At 42.8% G+C, this 25,509-nt stretch overlaps 1 protein-coding gene across 1 annotated transcript in view; it reads right to left on the bottom strand.

The window, feature by feature from the left end:
- LOC110500789 (uncharacterized) overlaps window positions 1-25,509 on the bottom strand; it is a 42,162-nt gene that overhangs the window by 8,752 nt on the left and 7,901 nt on the right. The window contains exons 3-5 of the mRNA XM_090214918.1: window positions 794-25,404; window positions 603-664; window positions 370-518 (exon numbers count right to left, since the gene is read on the bottom strand). Of these exons, the coding sequence (XP_090071044.1) occupies window positions 370-518; window positions 603-664; window positions 794-25,404 (24,822 nt within the window). The remainder of the gene's footprint in view (window positions 1-369; window positions 519-602; window positions 665-793; window positions 25,405-25,509) is intronic.

The following is a 25,509-nucleotide window of genomic DNA, read 5'->3' as shown; positions in this document are numbered from 1 at the left end:
GTCTGAATACTTTCCGAATGCACTGTGGATGCTACAAACACACAGTTCGAAGCATTAGAATTAGAAGAACTGTGGCATTCTGATACAGAACACTCACATTATTAGCAACATGTGCATTACAGAGCAAGAGCAGGCAAATCCCAACTGAAATGTACGTCCTTTTATTTGTATTTTTTTATATATACTATTTTAAGAAAAAGTTCAGTCAATTGATGGAGACTAATTTGTAAGTTATTTTAAACTAAAATAAAATTGAAATAAATCACTTCACCAATTACTGTTCCAAATAGATTTGTGACGCTCCAATTTTTTTTTTAAATAATAACTTACCACATAATAAAATGGAATTGAATTAATAAATGTGTTTACCTGTGCTGTTGACCGTCACTGAGTTGGGGTCAATGTTGAAAGCTGTGATGTTTTGAGCAGCATTTATCAAAACAGTGCCAATCTCTGTGATATTAGGCACCGAGGGGGAGCTGAATGCTACATTTACAGTATTGATGATGGATCCAGAGCTGAGAAGAAATGAGAGATAACATGTTAAATAGAAAGTGAGATCAATTTAAATCAACACACAACATGTAATACAAAAAAATCACCTGAATTCTGTCACATCCAAACTGTTGAAAGAGGTGAAAGCCGATCGATAGAAAGGTTCAAGCTGGAATGCAAAACAAGAAACAGATGAATTTTAAACAAGCAACTTACTGTCAATTAAAAGTTGACTGTATTACTGTAACCTACCCCTCTCGTTAGGACATTCACATCTTCATTGTTTTGGGAGGCTCACCTGAGTTTTAATCAGCAATGCTCTGGTTTGAAAGGCCTGAGAAGATGTGTTTGATAGGTCAGAGGTAAATGTCTCTCCGCTGGACCTGAACACCACAGGAACCCTAGTGTTTGCAACAGCGGTAGTTGCAGTTGTGGTGGCTGTGACGATGGCAGGAGTAGCCGTTGTAGTTGTGGTGGCATTTGATGCACTAGTGACGGTTGTAGTGGGTAAAGATGTAACAGTCGTTGTCGACACACCAGTGATGACTGAAGTGGGTTCAAAAGTTGTTGTCGACACACCAGTGATGACTGAAGTGGGTTCAAAAGTTGTTGTCGACACACCAGTGATGACTGAAGTGGGTTCAAAAGTTGTTGTCGACACACCAGTGATGACTGAAGTGGGTTCAAAAGTTGTTGTCGACACACCAGTGATGACTGAAGAGGGTTCAAAAGTTGTTGTCGACACACCAGGGACGGTTGAAGTGAGTTCTTCAGTTTTTGTCAATGCAACACTTACAGTTGTAGTGGGTGCAGCTGTAATCGTTGTTGTCAATGCACCAGTTACGGTCGTCGTAAAGGGTACATCCGTAATGATTGTTGTTGACACACCAGTGAGGGTTGTAGTGGATTCACCAGTTGTTGTAGATGAACCAGTGACTGCTCTAGTTTGTTCATCAGTTGTTTTTGTTGACTCAGTGATGGGTGTAGTGGGTTCATCAGTTGTGGTTGATGAAACCGTGACGGATGTAGTGGGTTCACCAGTTGTTTTAGTTGACTCAGTGATGGTTGCAGTGGAAACACCAGTTGTTGTTGACACACCAGTGACTGGTCTAGTTTGTTCACCAGTTGTATTTGTAGACTCAGTGATGGTCGTAGTGGGTTCACCAGTTGTTGTCGACACAGAAGTGACTGTTGTTGTGGGTTGAACAGTTGTTTTTGTTGACTTAGTGACGGTCATAGTGGGTTCACCAGTTGATGTCAACACATCCGTGACAGTTTTAGTTGTTGCTGCAGTAACAGTAGTTGTTGATGCATAACTTGTTGTTGACACACCAATGATGGATGAAGTAAGATCAACAGTTGTTGTTGATTCTCCGGTGATGGTTGTAGTGGGTTCATCAGTTGTTGTTGATTCACCAGTGACTGTTGTTGTGAGTTCACCAGTTGTTTTTGTTGACTCAGTGATTGTCGTGGTGGGTCCATCAGTTGTTGTTGATGCCCCAGTAACAGTTGTAGTGGTTTCACCAGTTGTTGTTGACACAGCAGTGACTGTTGAAGTGGGTTCACCAGTTGTTTTTGTTGACTCAGTGATGGTTGTAGTGGGTTCATCAGTTGTTGTCGACAAAGCTTTGACTGTTGATGTGGGTTGAACAGTTGTTTTTGTTGACTCAGTGATGCTTGTAGTGGGTTCTTCAGTTGTTATTGATGAAACCGTGATGGATGTAGTGGGTTCACCAGTTGTTGTCGATGCCCCAGTAACAGTTGTTGACACAACAGTGACTGTTGTTGTGGGTTCACCAGTTGTTTTTGTTGACTCAGTGATGGTTGTAGTGGGTTCATCAGTTGTTGTTGATAACACAGTAACAGTTGTAGTGGATTCACCAGTTGTTGATGATGACTCAGTTATAGTTGTAGTGGGTTCACCAGTTGTTGATGATGACTCAGTGATTGTTGTAGTGGGTTCACCAGTTGTTGATGTCACACCAGTGATTGTTGTAGTGGGTTCACCAGTTGTTGATGTCACACCAGTGATGGTTGTAGAAGGTTCATTTGTTGTTGATGATGACTCAGTGATAGTTGTAGTGGGTTCACCAGTTGTTGTTGACACACCAGTGATGGTTGTAGAAGGCTCATTAGTTGTTTTAGAAACACCAGTGATTGTTGTAGTGGGTTCACCAGTTGTTGATGATGACTCAGTTGTAGTTGTAGTGGGTTCACCAGTTGTTGATGGTGACTCAGTGATTGTTGTAGTGGGTTCACCAGTTGTTGATGATGACTCAGTGATTGTTGTAGTGGGTTCACCATTTGTTGATGTCATACCAGTGATGGGTGTAGAAGGTCCATTTGTTGTTGATGATGACAAAGTGATGGTCGTAGTGGGTTCACCAGTTGTTGATGATGACTCAGTGATAGTTGTAGTGGGTTCACCAGTTGTTGTTGACACACCAGTGATGGTCGTAGTGGGTTCACCAGTTGTTGATGATGACTCAGTAATAGTTGTAGTGGGTTCACCAGTTGTTGTTGATGACTCAGTTATAGTTGTAGTGGATTCACTAGTTGTTGATGATGACTCAATGATTGTTGTAGTGGGTTCACCAGTTGTTGATGTCACACCAGTGATGGTTGTAGACGGTTCATTTGTTGTTGATGATGACTCAGTTATAGTTGTAGTGGGTTCACCAGTTGTTGATGATGCACCAGTAACAGTTGTAGTGGGTTCACCAGTTGTTGATGATGACTCAGTGATAGTTGTAGTGGGTTCACCAGTTGTTGATGATGACTCAGTTATAGTTGTAGTGGGTTCACCAGTTGTTGATGATGCACCAGTAACAGTTGTAGTGGGTTCACCAGTTGTTGATGATGACTCAGTTATAGTTGTAGTGGGTTCACCAGTTGTTGATGATGACAAAGTGATGGTTGTAGTGGGTTCACCAGTTGTTGTTGTCACACCAGTGATGGTTGTAGTGGGTTCATCAGTTGTTGTTGATGATGACAAAGTGATGGTTGTAGTGGGTTCACCCATTGTTGATGATGACTCAGTGATAGTTGTAGTGGGTTCACCAGTTGTTGATGATGACTCAGTGATAGTTGTAGTGGGTTCACCAGTTGTTGATGATGACTCAGTGATAGTTGTAGTGGGTTCACCAGTTGTTGATGATGACTCAGTTATAGTTGTAGTGGGTTCACCAGTTGTTGATGATGCACCAGTAACAGTTGTAGTGGGTTCACCAGTTGTTGATGATGACTCAGTGATAGTTGTAGTGGGTTCACCAGTTGTTGATGATGACTCAGTTATAGTTGTAGTGGGTTCACCAGTTGTTGATGATGCACCAGTAACAGTTGTAGTGGGTTCACCAGTTGTTGATGATGACTCCATTATAGTTTTAGTGGATTCACCAGTTGTTGATGATGACTCAGTGATTGTTGTAGTGGGTTCACCAGTTGTTGATGATGACTCAGTGATTGTTGTAGTGGGTTCACCAGTTGTTGATGATGACTCAGTGATTGTTGTAGTGGGTTCACCAGTTGTTGATGGTGACTCAGTGATTGTTGTAGTGGGTTCACCAGTTGTTGATGTCAAACCAGTGATGGTTGTAGAAGGTCCATTTGTTGTTGATGATGACAAAGTGATGGTCGTAGTGGGTTCACCAGTTGTTGATGATGACTCAGTGATAGTTGTAGTGGGTTCACCAGTTGTTGTTGACACACCAGTGATGGTCGTAGTGGGTTCACCAGTTGTTGATGATGACTCAGTAATAGTTGTAGTGGGTTCACCAGTTGTTGATGATGACTCAGTTATAGTTGTAGTGGATTCACTAGTTGTTGATGATGACTCAGGGATAGTTGTAGTGGGTTCACCAGTTGTTGATGATGCACCAGTAACAGTTGTAGTGGGTTCACCAGTTGTTGATGATGACTCAGTGATAGTTGTAGTGGGTTCACCAGTTGTTGATGATGACTCAGTTATAGTTGTAGTGGGTTCACCAGTTGTTGATGATGACTCAGTTATAGTTGTAGTGGGTTCACCAGTTGTTGATGATGCACCAGTAACAGTTGTATTGGGTTCACCAGTTGTTGATGATGACTCCATTATAGTTGTAGTGGATTCACCAGTTGTTGATGATGACTCAGTTATAGTTGTAGTGGGTTCACCAGTTGTTGATGGGGACTCAGTGATTGTTGTAGTGGGTTCACCAGTTGTTGATGATGACTCAGTGATTGTTGTAGTGGGTTCACCAGTTGTTGATGATGACTCAGTGATTGTTGTAGTGGGTTCACCAGTTGTTGATGGTGACTCAGTGATTGTTGTAGTGGGTTCACCAGTTGTTGATGTCACACCAGTGATGGTTGTAGAAGGTCCATTTGTTGTTGATGATGACAAAGTGATGGTCGTAGTGGGTTCACCAGTTGTTGATGATGACTCAGTGATAGTTGTAGTGGGTTCACCAGTTGTTGTTGACACACCAGTGATGGTCGTAGTGGGTTCACCAGTTGTTGATGATGACTCAGTAATAGTTGTAGTGGGTTCACCAGTTGTTGTTGATGACTCAGTTATAGTTGTAGTGGATTCACTAGTTGTTGATGATGACTCAGTGATTGTTGTAGTGGGTTCACCAGTTGTTGATGATGACTCCATTATAGTTGTAGTGGATTCACCAGTTGTTGATGATGACTCAGTTATAGTTGTAGTGGGTTCACCAGTTGTTGATGGGGACTCAGTGATTGTTGTAGTGGGTTCACCAGTTGTTGATGATGACTCAGTGATTGTTGTAGTGGGTTCACCAGTTGTTGATGATGACTCAGTGATTGTTGTAGTGGGTTCACCAGTTGTTGATGGTGACTCAGTGATTGTTGTAGTGGGTTCACCAGTTGTTGATGTCACACCAGTGATGGTTGTAGAAGGTCCATTTGTTGTTGATGATGACAAAGTGATGGTCGTAGTGGGTTCACCAGTTGTTGATGATGACTCAGTGATAGTTGTAGTGGGTTCACCAGTTGTTGTTGACACACCAGTGATGGTCGTAGTGGGTTCACCAGTTGTTGAGGATGACTCAGTAATAGTTGTAGTGGGTTCACCAGTTGTTGTTGATGACTCAGTTATAGTTGTAGTGGATTCACTAGTTGTTGATGATGCACCAGTAACAGTTGTAGTGGGTTCACCAGTTGTTGATGATGACTCAGTGATAGTTGTAGTGGGTTCACCAGTTGTTGATGGTGACTCAGTTATAGTTGTAGTGGGTTCACCAGTTGTTGATGGTGACTCAGTGATTGTTGTAGTGGGTTCACCAGTTGTTGATGATGACTCAGTTATAGTTGTAGTGGGTTCACCAGTTGTTGATGATGCACCAGTAACAGTTGTAGTGGGTTCACCAGTTGTTGATGATGACTCAGTGATAGTTGTAGTGGGTACACCAGTTGTTGTTGACACACCAGTGATGGTCGTAGTGGGTTCACCAGTTGTTGATGATGACTCAGTAATAGTTGTAGTGGGTTCACCAGTTGTTGTTGATGACTCAGTTATAGTTGTAGAGGATTCACTAGTTGTTGATGATGACTCAGTGATTGTTGTAGTGGGTTCACCAGTTGTTGATGTCACACCAGTGATGGTTGTAGACGGTTCATTTGTTGTTGATGATGACAAAGTGATGGTTGTAGTGGGTTCACCCGTTGTTGATGATGACTCAGTGATAGTTGTAGTGGGTTCACCAGTTGTTGATGATGACTCAGTTATAGTTGTAGTGGGTTCACCAGTTGTTGATGGTGACTCAGTGATTGTTGTAGTGGGTTCACCAGTTGTTGATGATGACTCAGTGATTGTTGTAGTGGGTTCACCAGTTGTTGATGATGACTCAGTGATTGTTGTAGTGGGTTCACCAGTTGTTGATGGTGACTCAGTGATTGTTGTAGTGGGTTCACCAGTTGTTGATGTCAAACCAGTGATGGTTGTAGAAGGTCCATTTGTTGTTGATGATGACAAAGTGATGGTCGTAGTGGGTTCACCAGTTGTTGATGATGACTCAGTGATAGTTGTAGTGGGTTCACCAGTTGTTGTTGACACACCAGTGATGGTCGTAGTGGGTTCACCAGTTGTTGATGATGACTCAGTAATAGTTGTAGTGGGTTCACCAGTTGTTGTTGATGACTCAGTTATAGTTGTAGTGGATTCACTAGTTGTTGATGATGACAAAGTGATGGTTGTAGTGGGTTCACCAGTTGTTGATGATGCACCAGTAACAGTTGTAGTGGGTTCACCAGTTGTTGATGATGACTCAGTGATAGTTGTAGTGGGTTCACCAGTTGTTGATGATGACTCAGTTATAGTTGTAGTGGGTTCACCAGTTGTTGATGATGACTCAGTTATAGTTGTAGTGGGTTCACCAGTTGTTGATGATGACAAAGTGATGGTCGTAGTGGGTTCACCAGTTGTTGATGATGCACCAGTAACAGTTGTAGTGGGTTCACCAGTTGTTGATGATGACTCCATTATAGTTGTAGTGGATTCACCAGTTGTTGATGATGACTCAGTTATAGTTGTAGTGGGTTCACCAGTTGTTGATGGGGACTCAGTGATTGTTGTAGTGGGTTCACCAGTTGTTGATGATGACTCAGTGATTGTTGTAGTGGGTTCACCAGTTGTTGATGATGACTCAGTGATTGTTGTAGTGGGTTCACCAGTTGTTGATGGTGACTCAGTGATTGTTGTAGTGGGTTCACCAGTTGTTGATGTCACACCAGTGATGGTTGTAGAAGGTCCATTTGTTGTTGATGATGACAAAGTGATGGTCGTAGTGGGTTCACCAGTTGTTGATGATGACTCAGTTATAGTTGTAGTGGGTTCACCAGTTGTTGATGGGGACTCAGTGATTGTTGTAGTGGGTTCACCAGTTGTTGATGATGACTCAGTGATTGTTGTAGTGGGTTCACCAGTTGTTGATGATGACTCAGTGATTGTTGTAGTGGGTTCACCAGTTGTTGATGGTGACTCAGTGATTGTTGTAGTGGGTTCACCAGTTGTTGATGTCACACCAGTGATGGTTGTAGAAGGTCCATTTGTTGTTGATGATGACAAAGTGATGGTCGTAGTGGGTTCACCAGTTGTTGATGATGACTCAGTGATAGTTGTAGTGGGTTCACCAGTTGTTGTTGACACACCAGTGATGGTCGTAGTGGGTTCACCAGTTGTTGATGATGACTCAGTAATAGTTGTAGTGGGTTCACCAGTTGTTGTTGATGACTCAGTTATAGTTGTAGTGGGTTCACCAGTTGTTGATGATGACTCAGTTATAGTTGTAGTGGGTTCACCAGTTGTTGATGGTGACTCAGTGATTGTTGTAGTGGGTTCACCAGTTGTTGATGATGACTCAGTTATAGTTGTAGTGGGTTCACCAGTTGTTGATGATGCACCAGTAACAGTTGTAGTGGGTTCACCAGTTGTTGATGATGACTCAGTGATAGTTGTAGTGGGTTCACCAGTTGTTGATGATGACTCAGTTATAGTTGTAGTGGGTTCACCAGTTGTTGATGGTGACTCAGTGATTGTTGTAGTGGGTTCACCAGTTGTTGATGATGACTCAGTTATAGTTGTAGTGGGTTCACCAGTTGTTGATGATGCACCAGTAACAGTTGTAGTGGGTTCACCAGTTGTTGATGATGACTCAGTGATAGTTGTAGTGGGTTCACCAGTTGTTGATGATGACTCAGTGATAGTTGTAGTGGGTTCACCAGTTGTTGATGATGACTCAGTGATAGTTGTAGTGGGTTCACCAGTTGTTGATGATGACTCAGTTATAGTTGTAGTGGGTTCACCAGTTGTTGATGGTGACTCAGTTATAGTTGTAGAGGGTTCACCAGTTGTTGATGATGACTCAGTTATAGTTGTAGTGGGTTCACCAGTTGTTGATGATGCACCAGTAACAGTTGTAGTGGGTTCACCAGTTGTTGATGATGACTCAGTGATAGTTGTAGTGGGTACACCAGTTGTTGTTGACACACCAGTGATGGTCGTAGTGGGTTCACCAGTTGTTGATGATGACTCAGTAATAGTTGTAGTGGGTTCACCAGTTGTTGTTGATGACTCAGTTATAGTTGTAGAGGATTCACTAGTTGTTGATGATGACTCAGTGATTGTTGTAGTGGGTTCACCAGTTGTTGATGTCACACCAGTGATGGTTGTAGACGGTTCATTTGTTGTTGATGATGACAAAGTGATGGTTGTAGTGGGTTCACCCGTTGTTGATGATGACTCAGTGATAGTTGTAGTGGGTTCACCAGTTGTTGATGATGCACCAGTAACAGTTGTAGTGGGTTCACCAGTTGTTGATGATGACTCAGTGATAGTTGTAGTGGGTTCACCAGTTGTTGATGATGACTCAGTTATAGTTGTAGTGGGTTCACCAGTTGTTGATGATGACTCAGTTATAGTTGTAGTGGGTTCACCAGTTGTTGATGATGACTCAGTGATTGTTGTAGTGGGTTCACCAGTTGTTGATGATGACTCAGTGATTGTTGTAGTGGGTTCACCAGTTGTTGATGGTGACTCAGTTATAGTTGTAGAGGATTCACTAGTTGTTGATGATGACTCAGTGATTGTTGTAGTGGGTTCACCAGTTGTTGATGTCACACCAGTGATGGTTGTAGACGGTTCATTTGTTGTTGATGATGACAAAGTGATGGTTGTAGTGGGTTCACCCGTTGTTGATGATGACTCAGTGATAGTTGTAGTGGGTTCACCAGTTGTTGATGATGCACCAGTAACAGTTGTAGTGGGTTCACCAGTTGTTGATGATGACTCAGTGATAGTTGTAGTGGGTTCACCAGTTGTTGATGATGACTCAGTTATAGTTGTAGTGGGTTCACCAGTTGTTGATGATGACTCAGTTATAGTTGTAGTGGGTTCACCAGTTGTTGATGATGACTCAGTGATTGTTGTAGTGGGTTCACCAGTTGTTGATGATGACTCAGTGATTGTTGTAGTGGGTTCACCAGTTGTTGATGTCACACCAGTGATGGTTGTAGAAGGTCCATTTGTTGTTGATGATGACAAAGTGATGGTCGTAGTGGGTTCACCAGTTGTTGATGATGACTCAGTGATAGTTGTAGTGGGTTCACCAGTTGTTGTTGACACACCAGTGATGGTCGTAGTGGGTTCACCAGTTGTTGATGATGACTCAGTAATAGTTGTAGTGGGTTCACCAGTTGTTGTTGATGACTCAGTTATAGTTGTAGTGGATTCACTAGTTGTTGATGATGACTCAGTGATAGTTGTAGTGGGTTCACCAGTTGTTGATGATGCACCAGTAACAGTTGTAGTGGGTTCACCAGTTGTTGATGATGACTCAGTGATAGTTGTAGTGGGTTCACCAGTTGTTGATGATGACTCAGTTATAGTTGTAGTGGGTTCACCAGTTGTTGATGGTGACTCAGTGATTGTTGTAGTGGGTTCACCAGTTGTTGATGATGACTCAGTTATAGTTGTAGTGGGTTCACCAGTTGTTGATGATGACTCAGTTATAGTTGTAGTGGGTTCACCAGTTGTTGATGATGCACCAGTAACAGTTGTAGTGGGTTCACCAGTTGTTGATGATGACTCAGTGATAGTTGTAGTGGGTACACCAGTTGTTGTTGACACACCAGTGATGGTCGTAGTGGGTTCACCAGTTGTTGATGATGACTCAGTAATAGTTGTAGTGGGTTCACCAGTTGTTGTTGATGACTCAGTTATAGTTGTAGAGGATTCACTAGTTGTTGATGATGACTCAGTGATTGTTGTAGTGGGTTCACCAGTTGTTGATGTCACACCAGTGATGGTTGTAGACGGTTCATTTGTTGTTGATGATGACAAAGTGATGGTTGTAGTGGGTTCACCCGTTGTTGATGATGACTCAGTGATAGTTGTAGTGGGTTCACCAGTTGTTGATGATGCACCAGTAACAGTTGTAGTGGGTTCACCAGTTGTTGATGATGACTCAGTGATAGTTGTAGTGGGTTCACCAGTTGTTGATGATGACTCAGTTATAGTTGTAGTGGGTTCACCAGTTGTTGATGATGACTCAGTTATAGTTGTAGTGGGTTCACCAGTTGTTGATGATGACTCAGTGATTGTTGTAGTGGGTTCACCAGTTGTTGATGATGACTCAGTGATTGTTGTAGTGGGTTCACCAGTTGTTGATGGTGACTCAGTGATTGTTGTAGTGGGTTCACCAGTTGTTGATGTCACACCAGTGATGGTTGTAGAAGGTCCATTTGTTGTTGATGATGACAAAGTGATGGTCGTAGTGGGTTCACCAGTTGTTGATGATGACTCAGTGATAGTTGTAGTGGGTTCACCAGTTGTTGATGATGCACCAGTAACAGTTGTAGTGGGTTCACCAGTTGTTGATGATGACTCAGTGATAGTTGTAGTGGGTTCACCAGTTGTTGATGATGACTCAGTTATAGTTGTAGTGGGTTCACCAGTTGTTGATGATGACTCAGTTATAGTTGTAGTGGGTTCACCAGTTGTTGATGATGACTCAGTGATAGTTGTAGTGGGTTCACCAGTTGTTGATGATGACTCAGTTATAGTTGTAGTGGGTTCACCAGTTGTTGATGATGACTCAGTTATAGTTGTAGTGGGTTCACCAGTTGTTGATGATGACTCAGTGATTGTTGTAGTGGGTTCACCAGTTGTTGATGATGACTCAGTGATTGTTGTAGTGGGTTCACCAGTTGTTGATGGTGACTCAGTTATAGTTGTAGAGGGTTCACCAGTTGTTGATGATGACTCAGTTATAGTTGTAGTGGGTTCACCAGTTGTTGATGATGACTCAGTGATAGTTGTAGTGGGTACACCAGTTGTTGTTGACACACCAGTGATGGTCGTAGTGGGTTCACCAGTTGTTGATGATGACTCAGTAATAGTTGTAGTGGGTTCACCAGTTGTTGTTGATGACTCAGTTATAGTTGTAGAGGATTCACTAGTTGTTGATGATGACTCAGTGATTGTTGTAGTGGGTTCACCAGTTGTTGATGTCACACCAGTGATGGTTGTAGACGGTTCATTTGTTGTTGATGATGACAAAGTGATGGTTGTAGTGGGTTCACCCGTTGTTGATGATGACTCAGTGATAGTTGTAGTGGGTTCACCAGTTGTTGATGATGCACCAGTAACAGTTGTAGTGGGTTCACCAGTTGTTGATGATGACTCAGTGATAGTTGTAGTGGGTTCACCAGTTGTTGATGATGACTCAGTTATAGTTGTAGTGGGTTCACCAGTTGTTGATGATGACTCAGTTATAGTTGTAGTGGGTTCACCAGTTGTTGATGATGACTCAGTGATTGTTGTAGTGGGTTCACCAGTTGTTGATGATGACTCAGTGATTGTTGTAGTGGGTTCACCAGTTGTTGATGGTGACTCAGTTATAGTTGTAGAGGATTCACTAGTTGTTGATGATGACTCAGTGATTGTTGTAGTGGGTTCACCAGTTGTTGATGTCACACCAGTGATGGTTGTAGACGGTTCATTTGTTGTTGATGATGACAAAGTGATGGTTGTAGTGGGTTCACCCGTTGTTGATGATGACTCAGTGATAGTTGTAGTGGGTTCACCAGTTGTTGATGATGCACCAGTAACAGTTGTAGTGGGTTCACCAGTTGTTGATGATGACTCAGTGATAGTTGTAGTGGGTTCACCAGTTGTTGATGATGACTCAGTTATAGTTGTAGTGGGTTCACCAGTTGTTGATGATGACTCAGTTATAGTTGTAGTGGGTTCACCAGTTGTTGATGATGACTCAGTGATTGTTGTAGTGGGTTCACCAGTTGTTGATGATGACTCAGTGATTGTTGTAGTGGGTTCACCAGTTGTTGATGTCACACCAGTGATGGTTGTAGAAGGTCCATTTGTTGTTGATGATGACAAAGTGATGGTCGTAGTGGGTTCACCAGTTGTTGATGATGACTCAGTTATAGTTGTAGTGGGTTCACCAGTTGTTGTTGACACACCAGTGATGGTCGTAGTGGGTTCACCAGTTGTTGATGATGACTCAGTAATAGTTGTAGTGGGTTCACCAGTTGTTGTTGATGACTCAGTTATAGTTGTAGTGGATTCACTAGTTGTTGATGATGACTCAGTGATAGTTGTAGTGGGTTCACCAGTTGTTGATGATGCACCAGTAACAGTTGTAGTGGGTTCACCAGTTGTTGATGATGACTCAGTGATAGTTGTAGTGGGTTCACCAGTTGTTGATGATGACTCAGTTATAGTTGTAGTGGGTTCACCAGTTGTTGATGGTGACTCAGTGATTGTTGTAGTGGGTTCACCAGTTGTTGATGATGACTCAGTTATAGTTGTAGTGGGTTCACCAGTTGTTGATGATGCACCAGTAACAGTTGTAGTGGGTTCACCAGTTGTTGATGATGACTCAGTGATAGTTGTAGTGGGTACACCAGTTGTTGTTGACACACCAGTGATGGTCGTAGTGGGTTCACCAGTTGTTGATGATGACTCAGTAATAGTTGTAGTGGGTTCACCAGTTGTTGTTGATGACTCAGTTATAGTTGTAGAGGATTCACTAGTTGTTGATGATGACTCAGTGATTGTTGTAGTGGGTTCACCAGTTGTTGATGTCACACCAGTGATGGTTGTAGACGGTTCATTTGTTGTTGATGATGACAAAGTGATGGTTGTAGTGGGTTCACCCGTTGTTGATGATGACTCAGTGATAGTTGTAGTGGGTTCACCAGTTGTTGATGATGACTCAGTTATAGTTGTAGTGGGTTCACCAGTTGTTGTTGACACACCAGTGATGGTTGTAGTGGGTTCACCAGTTGTTGATGATGACTCAGTGATAGTTGTAGTGGGTTCACCAGTTGTTGATGATGACAAAGTGATGGTTGTAGTGGGTTCACCCATTGTTGATGATGACTCAGTGATAGTTGTAGTGGGTTCACCAGTTGTTGATGATGACTCAGTAATAGTTGTAGTGGGTTCACCAGTTGTTGATGATGACTCAGTTATAGTTGTAGTGGGTTCACCAGTTGTTGATGATGCACCAGTAACAGTTGTAGTGGGTTCACCAGTTGTTGATGATGACTCAGTGATAGTTGTAGTGGGTTCACCAGTTGTTGATGATGACTCAGTTATAGTTGTAGTGGGTTCACCAGTTGTTGATGATGACTCTGTGATTGTTGTAGTGGGTTCACCAGTTGTTGTTGATGAACCAATGACTGCTCTTGTGTGTTCACCAGTTGATTTTGTAGACTCAGTGATAGTTGTAGTGGGTTCACCAGATGTTGATGATGACTCAGTTATAGTTGTAGTGGGTTCACCAGTTGTTGTTGACACACCAGTGATGGTTGTAGTGGGTTCACCAGTTGTTGATGATGACTCAGTGATAGTTGTAGTGGGTTCACCAGTTGTTGATGATGACAAAGTGATGGTTGTAGTGGGTTCACCCATTGTTGATGATGACTCAGTGATAGTTGTAGTGGGTTCACCAGTTGTTGATGATGACAAAGTGATGGTTGTAGTGGGTTCACCCATTGTTGATGATGACTCAGTGATAGTTGTAGTGGGTTCACCAGTTGTTGATGATGACTCAGTGATAGTTGTAGTGGGTTCACCAGTTGTTGATGATGACTCAGTTATAGTTGTAGTGGGTTCACCAGTTGTTGATGATGCACCAGTAACAGTTGTAGTGGGTTCACCAGTTGTTGATGATGACTCCGTTATAGTTGTAGTGGATTCACCAGTTGTTGATGATGACTCAGTTATAGTTGTAGTGGGTTCACCAGTTGTTGATGGTGACTCAGTGATAGTTGTAGTGGGTTCACCAGTTGTTGATGATGACTCAGTGATAGTTGTAGTGGGTTCACCAGTTGTTGATGATGACTCAGTGATAGTTGTAGTGGGTTCACCAGTTGTTGTTGACACACCAGTGATGGTCGTAGTGGGTTCACCAGTTGTTGATGATGACTCACTTATAGTTGTAGTGGGTTCACCAGTTGTTGATGGTGACTCAGTGATTGTTGTAGTGGGTTCACCAGTTGTTGATGATGACTCAGTGATTGTTGTAGTGGGTTCACCAGTTGTTGATGTCACACCAGTGATGGTTGTAGAAGATCCATTTGTTGTTGATGATGACAAAGTGATGGTCGTAGTGGGTTCACCAGTTGTTGATGGTGACTCAGTGATAGTTGTAGTGGGTTCACCAGTTGTTGATGTCACACCAGTGATGGTTGTAGAAGGTCCATTTGTTGTTGATGATGACAAAGTGATGGTCGTAGTGGGTTCACCAGTTGTTGATGATGACTCAGTGATAGTTGTAGTGGGTTCACCAGTTGTTGATGATGACTCAGTGATAGTTGTAGTGGGTTCACCAGTTGTTGTTGACACACCAGTGATGGTCGTAGTGGGTTCAGCAGTTGTTGATGATGACTCAGTGATTGTTGTAGTGGGTTCACCAGTTGTTGTTGACACACCAGTGATGGTCGTAGTGGGTTCACCAGTTGTTGATGATGACTCACTTATAGTTGTAGTGGGTTCACCAGTTGTTGATGGTGACTCAGTGATTGTTGTAGTGGGTTCACCAGTTGTTGATGATGACTCAGTGATTGTTGTAGTGGGTTCACCAGTTGTTGTTGACACACCAGTGATGGTCGTAGTGGGTTCACCAGTTGTTGATGATGACTCACTTATAGTTGTAGTGGGTTCACCAGTTGTTGATGGTGACTCAGTGATTGTTGTATTGGGTTCACCAGTTGTTGATGATGACTCAGTGATAGTTGTAGTGGGTTCACCAGTTGTTGTTGACACACCAGTGATGGCCGTAGTGGGTTCACCAGTTGTTGATGATGACTCAGTAATAGTTGTAGTGGATTCACTAGTTGTTGATGATGACTCAATAATTGTTGTAGTGGGTTCACCAGTTGTTGATGATGACAAAGTGATGGTTGTAGTGGGTTCACCCGTTGTTGATGATGACCCAGTAACAGTTGTAGTGGGTTCACCAGTTGTTGATGATGACTCAGTTATAGTTGTAGTGGGTTCACCAGTTGTTGATGATGACTCAGTTATAGTTGTAGTGGGTTCACCAGTTGTTGTTGACACACCAGTGATGGTTGTAGTGGGTTCATCAGTTGTTGATGTTGACTCAGTAATAGTTGTAGTGGGTTCACCAGTTGTTGTTGACACACCAGTGATGGTTGTAGTGGGTTCATCAGTTGTTGTTGACACACCAGTGATGGTCGTAGTGGGTTCACCAGTTGTTGATGATGACTCAGTGATAGTTGTAGTGGGTTCACCAGTTGTTGATGATGACAAAGTGATGGTTGTAGTGGGTTCACCCATTGTAGATGATGACTCAATGATAGTTGTAGTGGGTTCAACAGTTGTTGATGATGACTCAGTAATAGTTGTAGTGGGTTCACCAGTTGTTGATGATGACTCAGTTATAGTTGTAGTGGGTTCACCAGTTGTTGATGATGCACCAGTAACAGTTGTAGTGGGTTCAACAGTTGTTGATGATGACTCAGTGATAGTTGTAGTGGATTCACCAGTTGTTGATGATGACTCAGTTATAGTTGTAGTGGGTTCACCAGTTGTTGATGATGACTCAGTGATTGTTGTAGTGGGTTCACCAGTTGTTGTTGATGAACCAATGACTGCTCTTGTGTGTTCACCAGTTGATTTTGTAGACTCAGTGATAGTTGTAGTGGGTTCACCAGATGTTGATGATGACTCAGTTATAGTTGTAGTGGGTTCACCAGTTGTTGTTGACACACCAGTGATGGTTGTAGTGGGTTCACCAGTTGTTGATGATGACTCAGTGATAGTTGTAGTGGGTTCACCAGTTGTTGATGATGACAAAGTGATGGTTGTAGTGGGTTCACCCATTGTTGATGATGACTCAGTGATAGTTGTAGTGGGTTCACCAGTTGTTGATGATGACTCAGTTATAGTTGTAGTCGGTTCACCAGTTGTTGATGACTCAGTGATTGTCGTAGTGGGTTCACCAGTTGTTGTTGATGAACCAATGACTGCTCTTGTGTGTTCACCAGTTGATTTTGTAGACTCAGTGATCGTTGTAGTGGGTTCACCAGATGTTGATGATGACTCAGTTATAGTTGTAGTGGGTTCACCAGTTGTTGATGATGCACCAGTAACAGTTGTAGTGGGTTCACCAGTTGTTGATGATGACTCAGTTATAGTTGTAGTGGGTTCACCAGTTGTTGATGATGACTCAGTAATAGTTGTAGTGGGTTCACCAGTTGTTGTTGACACACCAGTGATGGTTGTAGTGGGTTCACCCATTGTTGATGATGACTCAGTGATAGTTGTAGTGGGTTCACCAGTTGTTGATGATGACTCAGTGATAGTTGTAGTGGGTTCACCAGTTGTTGATGATGACTCAGTGATAGTTGTAGTGGGTTCACCAGTTGTTGATGATGACAAAGTGATGGTTGTAGTGGGTTCACCCATTGTTGATGATGACTCAGTGATAGTTGTAGTGGGTTCACCAGTTGTTGATGATGACTCAGTGATAGTTGTAGTGGGTTCACCAGTTGTTGATGATGACTCAGTTATAGTTGTAGTGGGTTCACCAGTTGTTGTTGACACACCAGTGATGGTCGTAGTGGGTTCACCAGTTGTTGATGATGACTCACTTATAGTTGTAGTGGGTTCACCAGTTGTTGATGGTGACTCAGTGATTGTTGTAGTGGGTTCACCAGTTGTTGATGATGACTCAGTGATTGTTGTAGTGGGTTCACCAGTTGTTGTTGACACACCAGTGATGGTCGTAGTGGGTTCACCAGTTGTTGATGATGACTCACTTATAGTTGTAGTGGGTTCACCAGTTGTTGATGGTGACTCAGTGATTGTTGTAGTGGGTTCACCAGTTGTTGATGATGACTCAGTGATAGTTGTAGTGGGTTCACCAGTTGTTGTTGACACACCAGTGATGGTCGTAGTGGGTTCACCAGTTTTTGATGATGACTCAGTAATAGTTGTAGTGGATTCACTAGTTGTTGATGATGACTCAATAATTGTTGTAGTGGGTTCACCAGTTGTTGATGATGACAAAGTGATGGTTGTAGTGGGTTCACCCGTTGTTGATGATGACCCAGTAACAGTTGTAGTGGGTTCACCAGTTGTTGATGATGACTCAGTTATAGTTGTAGTGGGTTCACCAGTTGTTGATGATGACTCAGTTATAGTTGTAGTGGGTTCACCAGTTGTTGTTGACACACCAGTGATGGTTGTAGTGGGTTCATCAGTTGTTGATGTTGACTCAGTAATAGTTGTAGTGGGTTCACCAGTTGTTGTTGACACACCAGTGATGGTTGTAGTGGGTTCATCAGTTGTTGTTGACACACCAGTGATGGTCGTAGTGGGTTCACCAGTTGTTGATGATGACTCAGTGATAGTTGTAGTGGGTTCACCAGTTGTTGATGATGACAAAGTGATGGTTGTAGTGGGTTCACCCATTGTAGATGATGACTCAATGATAGTTGTAGTGGGTTCACCAGTTGTTGATGATGACTCAGTAATAGTTGTAGTGGGTTCACCAGTTGTTGATGATGACTCAGTTATAGTTGTAGTGGGTTCACCAGTTGTTGATGATGCACCAGTAACAGTTGTAGTGGGTTCAACAGTTGTTGATGATGACTCAGTGATAGTTGTAGTGGGTTCACCAGTTGTTGATGATGACTCAGTTATAGTTGTAGTGGGTTCACCAGTTGTTGATGATGACTCAGTGATTGTTGTAGTGGATTCACTAGTTGTTGATGATGACTCAATAATTGTTGTAGTGGGTTCACCAGTTGTTGATGATGACAAAGTGATGGTTGTAGTGGGTTCACCCGTTGTTGATGATGACCCAGTAACAGTTGTAGTGGGTTCACCAGTTGTTGATGATGACTCAGTTATAGTTGTAGTGGGTTCACCAGTTGTTGATGATGACTCAGTTATAGTTGTAGTGGGTTCACCAGTTGTTGTTGACACACCAGTGATGGTTGTAGTGGGTTCATCAGTTGTTGATGTTGACTCAGTAATAGTTGTAGTGGGTTCACCAGTTGTTGTTGACACACCAGTGATGGTTGTAGTGGGTTCATCAGTTGTTGTTGACACACCAGTGATGGTCGTAGTGGGTTCACCAGTTGTTGATGATGACTCAGTGATAGTTGTAGTGGGTTCACCAGTTGTTGATGATGACAAAGTGATGGTTGTAGTGGGTTCACCCATTGTAGATGATGACTCAATGATAGTTGTAGTGGGTTCACCAGTTGTTGATGATGACTCAGTAATAGTTGTAGTGGGTTCACCAGTTGTTGATGATGACTCAGTTATAGTTGTAGTGGGTTCACCAGTTGTTGATGATGCACCAGTAACAGTTGTAGTGGGTTCAACAGTTGTTGATGATGACTCAGTGATAGTTGTAGTGGGTTCACCAGTTGTTGATGATGACTCAGTTATAGTTGTAGTGGGTTCACCAGTTGTTGATGATGACTCAGTGATTGTTGTAGTGGGTTCACCAGTTGTTGTTGATGAACCAATGACTGCTCTTGTGTGTTCACCAGTTGATTTTGTAGACTCAGTGATAGTTGTAGTGGGTTCACCAGATGTTGATGATGACTCAGTTATAGTTGTAGTGGGTTCACCAGTTGTTGTTGACACACCAGTGATGGTTGTAGTGGGTTCATCAGTTGTTGATGATGACTCAGTGATTGTTGTAGTGGGTTCACCAGTTGTTGATGTCACACCAGTGATGGTTGTAGTGGTTTCACCAGTTGTTGATGACACACCAGTTATAGTTGTAGTGGGTTCAGCAGTTGTTGATGATGACTCAGTAATAGTTGTAGTGGGTTCACCAGTTGTTGATAATGACTCAGTTATAGTTGTAGTATATTCACCAGTTGTTGATGATGACTCAGTTATAGTTGTAGTGGGTTCACCAGTTGTTGATGATGACAAAGTGATGGTTGTAGTGGGTTCACCAGTTGTAGATGATGACTCAGTGATAGCTGTAGTGGGTTCACCAGTTGTTGATGTCACACCAGTGATGGTTGTAGAAGGTTCATTTGTTGTTGATGATGACAAAGTGATTGTTGTAGTGGGTTCACCAGTTGTTGTTGATGACTCAGTTATAGTTGTAGTGGGTTCACCAGTTGTTGATGATGACTCAGTGATTGTTGTAGTGGGTTCACCAGTTGTTGATGATGACTCAGTAATAGTTGTAGTGGGTTCACCAGTTGTTGATGATGACTCAGTGATTGTTGTAGTGGGTTCACCAGTTGTTGATGTCACACCAGTGATGGTTGTAGAAGGTTCATTTGTTGTTGATGATGACAAAGTGATTGTTGTAGTGGGTTCACCAGTTGTTGTTGATGACTCAGTTATAGTTGTAGTGGGTTCACCAGTTGTTGATGATGACTCAGTGATTGTTGTAGTGGGTTCACCAGTTGTTGATGATGACTCAGTAATAGTTGTAGTGGGTTCACCAGTTGTTGATGATGACTCAGTGACTGTTGTTGTGGGTTCACCAGTTGTTGATGATGACTCAGTTATAGTTGTAGTGGGTTCACCAGTTGTTGTTGACACACCAGTGATGGTTGTAGTGGGTTCACCAGTTGTTGATGATGACTCAGTTATAGTTGTAGTGGGTTCATCAGTTGTTGTTGACACACCAGTGATGGTTGTAGTGGGTTCATCAGTTGTTGTTGACACACCAGTGATGGTCGTAGTGGGTTCACCAGTTGTTGTTGATGAACCAATGACTGCTCTTGTGGGTTCACCAGTTGATTTTGTAGACTCAGTGATTGTTGTAGTGGGTTCACCAGTTGTTGATGATGACTCAGTAATAGTTGTAGTGGGTTCACCAGTTGTTGATGATGACTCAGTTATAGTTGTAGTGGGTTCACCAGTTGTTGATGATGACTCAGTGATTGTTGTAGTGGGTTCACCAGTTGTTGTTGACACACCAGTGATGGTCGTAGTGGGTTCACCAGTTGTTGTTGATGAACCAATGACTGCTCTTGTGTGTTCACCAGTTGATTTTGTAGACTCAGTGATTGTTGTAGTGGGTTCACCAGTTGTTGATGATGACTCAGTAATAGTTGTAGTGGGTTCACCAGTTGTTGATGATGACTCAGTAATAGTTGTAGTGGATTCACCAGTTGTTGATGATGACTCAGTTATAGTTGTAGTGGGTTCACCAGTTGTTGTTGACACCACAGTGACTGTTCTTGTGGGTTTACCAGTTGTTTTTGTAGACTCAGTGATGGTTGTAGTGGAAGATCCAGCTGTTGTTGATGAAACAGTAACACTTGTAGTTGGTTCACCAGTTGTATTTGTAAACTCAGTTATAGTTGTAGTGGGTTCACCAGTTGTTGATGATGACAAAGTGATTGTTGTAGTGGGTTCACCAGTTGTTGATGATGACTCAATGATTGTTGTAGTGGGTTCACCAGTTGTTGATGATGACTCAGTGATTGTTGTAGTGGGTTCTCCAGTTGTTGTTGATGACTCAGTTATAGTTGTAGTGGGTTCACCAGTTGTTGATGATGACTCAGTGACTGTTGTAGTGGGTTCACTAGTTGTTGATGATGACTCAGTTATAGTTGTAGTGGGTTCACCAGTTGTTGATGATGACTCAATGATTGTTGTAGTGGGTTCACCAGTTGTTGATGATGACTCAGAGTTGGTCGTAGTGGGTTCACCAGTTGTTGTAGATGAACCAGTGACAGATGTTGTGGGTTCACCAGTTGCTGTCGATGGACCAGTAACAGTTGTAGTGGGTTCACCAGTTGTTGATGATGACTCAGTTATAGTTGTAGTGCGTTCACCAGTTGTTGATGATGACGCAGTGATTGTTGTAGTGGGTTCACCAGTTGTTGATGTCACACCAGTGATGGTTGTAGTGGGTTCACCAGTTGTTGATGATGACTCAGTTATACTTGTAGTGGGTTCACCAGTTGTTGATGGTGACTCAGTGATTGTTGTAGTGGGTTCACCAGTTGTTGATGATGACTCAGTGATGGTCGTAGTGGGTTCACCAGTTGTTGTTGACACACCAGTGATGGTTGTAGTGGGTTCACCAGTTGTTGATGTTGACTCAGTGATGGTCGTAGTGGGTTCACCAGTTGTTGATGATGCCCCAGTAACAGTTGTAGTGGGTTCACCAGTTGTTGATGACACACCAGTGATGGTCGTAGTGGGTTCACCAGTTGTTGTTGATGCCCCAGTGATGGTCGTAGTGGGTTCACCAGTTGTTGATGACACACCAGTGATGGTCGTAGTGGGTTCACCAGTTGTTGATGATGCCCCAGTAACAGTTGTAGTGGGTTCACCAGTTGTTTTTGTTGACTCAGTGATGGTTGTAGTGGGTTCACCAGTTGTTGATGATGACTCAGTTATAGTTGTAGTGGATTCAACAGTTGTTGATGTCACACCAGTGATGGTTGTAGTGGGTTCACCAGTTGTTGATGATGCACCAGTGATGGTCGTAGTGGGTTCACCAGTTGTTGATGATGCCCCAGTAACAGTTGTAGTGGGTTCACCAGTTGATGATGACACACCAGTGATGGTCGTAGTGGGTTCACCAGTTGTTGATGATGCCCCAGTGATGGTCGTAGTGGGTTCACCAGTTGTTGATGACACACCAGTGATGGTCGTAGTGGGTTCACCAGTTGTTGATGATGCCCCAGTAACAGTTGTAGTGGGTTCACCAGTTGTTTTTGTTGACTCAGTGATGGTTGTAGTGGGTTCACCAGTTGTTGATGATGACTCAGTTATAGTTGTAGTGGGTTCACCAGTTGTTGATGATGACTCAGTAATAGTTGTAGTGGGTTCACCAGTTGTTGATGACACACCAGTGATGGTCGTAGTGGGTTCACCAGTTGTTGATGACACACCAGTGATGGTCGTAGAGGGTTCACCAGTTGTTGATGACACACCAGTGATGGTCGTAGTGGGTTCACCAGTTGTTGATGATGCCCCAGTAACAGTTGTAGTGGGTTCACCATTTGTTTTTGTTGACTCAGTGATGGTTGTAGTGGGTTCACCAGTTGTTGATGATGACTCAGTTATAGTTGTAGTGGGTTCACCAGTTGTTGATGATGACTCAGTTATAGTTGTAGTGGATTCACCAGTTATTGATGATGACTCAGTAATAGTTGTAGTGGGTTCACCAGTTGTTGATGATGACTCAGTTATAGTTGTAGTGGATTCACCAGTTATTGATGATGCCCCAGTAACAGTTGTAGTGGGTTCACCATTTGTTTTTGTTGACTCAGTGATGGTTGTAGTGGGTTCACCAGTTGTTGATGATGACTCAGTTATAGTTGTAGTGGGTTCACCAGTTGTTGATGATGACTCAGTGATTGTTGTAGTGGGTTCACCAGTTGTTGATGTCACACCAGTGAATGTTGTAGTGGGTTCAACAGTTGTTGATGTCACAGCAGTGATGGTTGTAGAAGGTTCATTTGTTGTTGATGATGACAAAGTGATGGTTGTAGTGGGTTCACCAGTTGTTGATGATGACTCAGTGATAGTTGTAGTGGGTTCACCAGTTGTTGTCGACACAGCAGTGATGGTTGTAGTGGGTTCACCAGTTGTTGATGATGACTCAGTTATAGTTGTCATGGGTTCACCAGTTGTTGATGATGACTCAGTGATTGTTGTAGTGGGTTCATCAGTTGTTGATAATGACTCAGTGATTGTTGTAGTGGTTTCACCAGTTGTTGTTGACAACACAGTGACTGTTCTTGTGGGTTCACCAGTTGTTTTTGTTGACTCAGTGATAGTTGTTGTGGGTTCATCAGTTGTTGATGTTGACTCAGTTATAGTTGTAGTGGATTCACCAGTTGTTGATGATGACTCAGTAATAGTTGCAGTGGGTTCACCAGTTGTTGATGATGACTCAGTTATAGTTGTAGTGGGTTCACCAGTTGTTGTTGGCACACCAGTGATGGTTGTAGTGGGTTCACCAGTTGTAGATGATGACTCAGTAGTAGCTGTAGTAGCTGTAGTGGGTTCACCAGTTGTTGTTGGAACACCAGTGATGGTTGTAGAAGGCTCATTAGTTGTTGTAGGAACACCAGTGATTGTCGTAGTGGGTTCACCAGTTGTTGATGATGACTCAGTGATGGTTGTAGTGGGTTCACCAGTTGTTGATGATGACTCAGTGATACTTGTAGTGGGTTCACCAGTTGTTGTTGGCACACCAGTGATGGTTGTAGAAGGCTCATTAGTTGTTGTAGGAACACCAGTTATTGTCGTAGTGGGTTCACCAGTTGTTGTCGACACAGCAGTGACTGTTGATGTGGGTTGAACAGTTGTTTTTGTTGATACAATGATGGTCGTCGTGGGTTCATCAGTCGTTGTTGATGAAACCGTGACGGGTGTAGTGGGTTCACCAGTTGTTGTCGATGCCCCAGTAATAGTTGCAGTGGGTTCATCAGTTGTTGTTGATGAAACCGTGACGGATGTAGTGGGTTCACCAGTTGTTGTCGATGCCCCAGTAATAGTAGTAGTGGGTTCACCAGTTGTTGTTGACACAACAGTTTCTGTTGTGGGTTCACCAGTTGTAATGGTTGACTCAGTGATGGTTGTAGTGGGTTCATCAGTCGTTGTTGATGAAACCGTGACGGATGTAGTGGGTTCACCAGTTGTTGTCGATGTCCCAGTAACAGTTGTATTGAGTTCACCAGTTGTTGTTGACACAGCAGTGACTGTTGTTGTGGGTTCACCAGTTGTTTTTGTTGACTCAGTGACAGTCGTAGTGGGTTCACCAGTTGTTGTCGATGCACCATTCATGGTTGTCGTTGGTTCATCAGTTGTTGTTGACACACCAGTGATGGTTGTAGTGGGTTCACCAGTTGTTGTTGACACACCAGTGATGGTTGTAGTGGGTTCACCAGTTGTTGTTGACACACCAGTGATGGTCGTAGTGGGTTCACCAGTTGTTGAGAATGCACCAGTAACAGTTGTAGTGGTTTCACCAGTTGTTGTTGACACACCAGTGATCGTTGTAGTGGGTTCACCAGTTGTTGTTGACACACCAGTGATGGTTGTAGTGGGTTCACCAGTTGTTGATGATGACTCAGTTATAGTTGTAGTGGGTTCACCAGTTGTTGTTGATAAAACGGTGATGGTTGTAGTGGGTTCACCAGTTGTTGATGAAACAGTGTCGGTTGTAGTGGGTTCACTAGTTGTTTTTGTTGACTCAGTGACGGATGTAGTGGGTTCACTAGTTGTTTTTGATAACAACACCTGTGTTGGTTGTAGTCGGTGCATAAGTTGTTTTTGATGCACCAGTGCCTTTTGAAGTGATTTCACTAATAGTTGTCGATGCATTAGTGACAGTTGTAGTGGGGTCATCAGTTGTTGGTGGTGAATCATTGTCTGTTGTATTGGGCTCACCAGTTTTTGTCGATGCATCAATGGCTTTTGCAGTGTGTTCACCATTCGTTGTCGATGTGTCACTGACGGTTGTAGTTTTTTCACCAGTTTTTCTGGATGAATGATTGATGGTTGTGGCGGGTTCACCGGTTGTTGTCGATGACCAAGAAACGATTGTAATGGGTTCACCATTAGTTTTTGATAACTCATTGGTAGTCGTAGTGGGATCACGAGTTGTTCTTGGTCAATCAGTGACGTTTGTAGTTGTTCACCAGTTGTTGATGCATCTTTGACGGTTGTAGAGGGTTCACCAGTTGTTGATGCATCTTTGACGGTTGTAGTGGGTTCACCAGTTGTTGATGCATCTTTGACGGTTGTAGTGGGTTCACCAGTTGTTGATGCATCTTTGACGGTTGTAGAGGGTTCACCAGTTGTTGATGCATCTTTGACGGTTGTAGTGGGTTCACCAGTTGTTGATGCATCTTTGATGGTTGTAGTGGTTGCAGTTGTAGGATTCATTGTAATGACCACTATTGTTCAACATAAACAGAGTAAAATGTATCTGATTAAAATTGTAACAATGACATCATAGATATATATTCCAAAATGTCAAATTCTTATGAATACACGTCCCT

The sequence above is a fragment of the Oncorhynchus mykiss genome, chromosome 21 (assembly GCF_057628025.1).
Source record: "Oncorhynchus mykiss isolate SJ-2025 chromosome 21, ASM5762802v1, whole genome shotgun sequence".
In the NCBI taxonomy this organism is placed as follows: Eukaryota; Metazoa; Chordata; class Actinopteri; order Salmoniformes; family Salmonidae; genus Oncorhynchus; species Oncorhynchus mykiss.
Note: the sequence above shows the minus strand (reverse complement) of the source record. Positions and strands in the feature narration are given on the sequence as shown.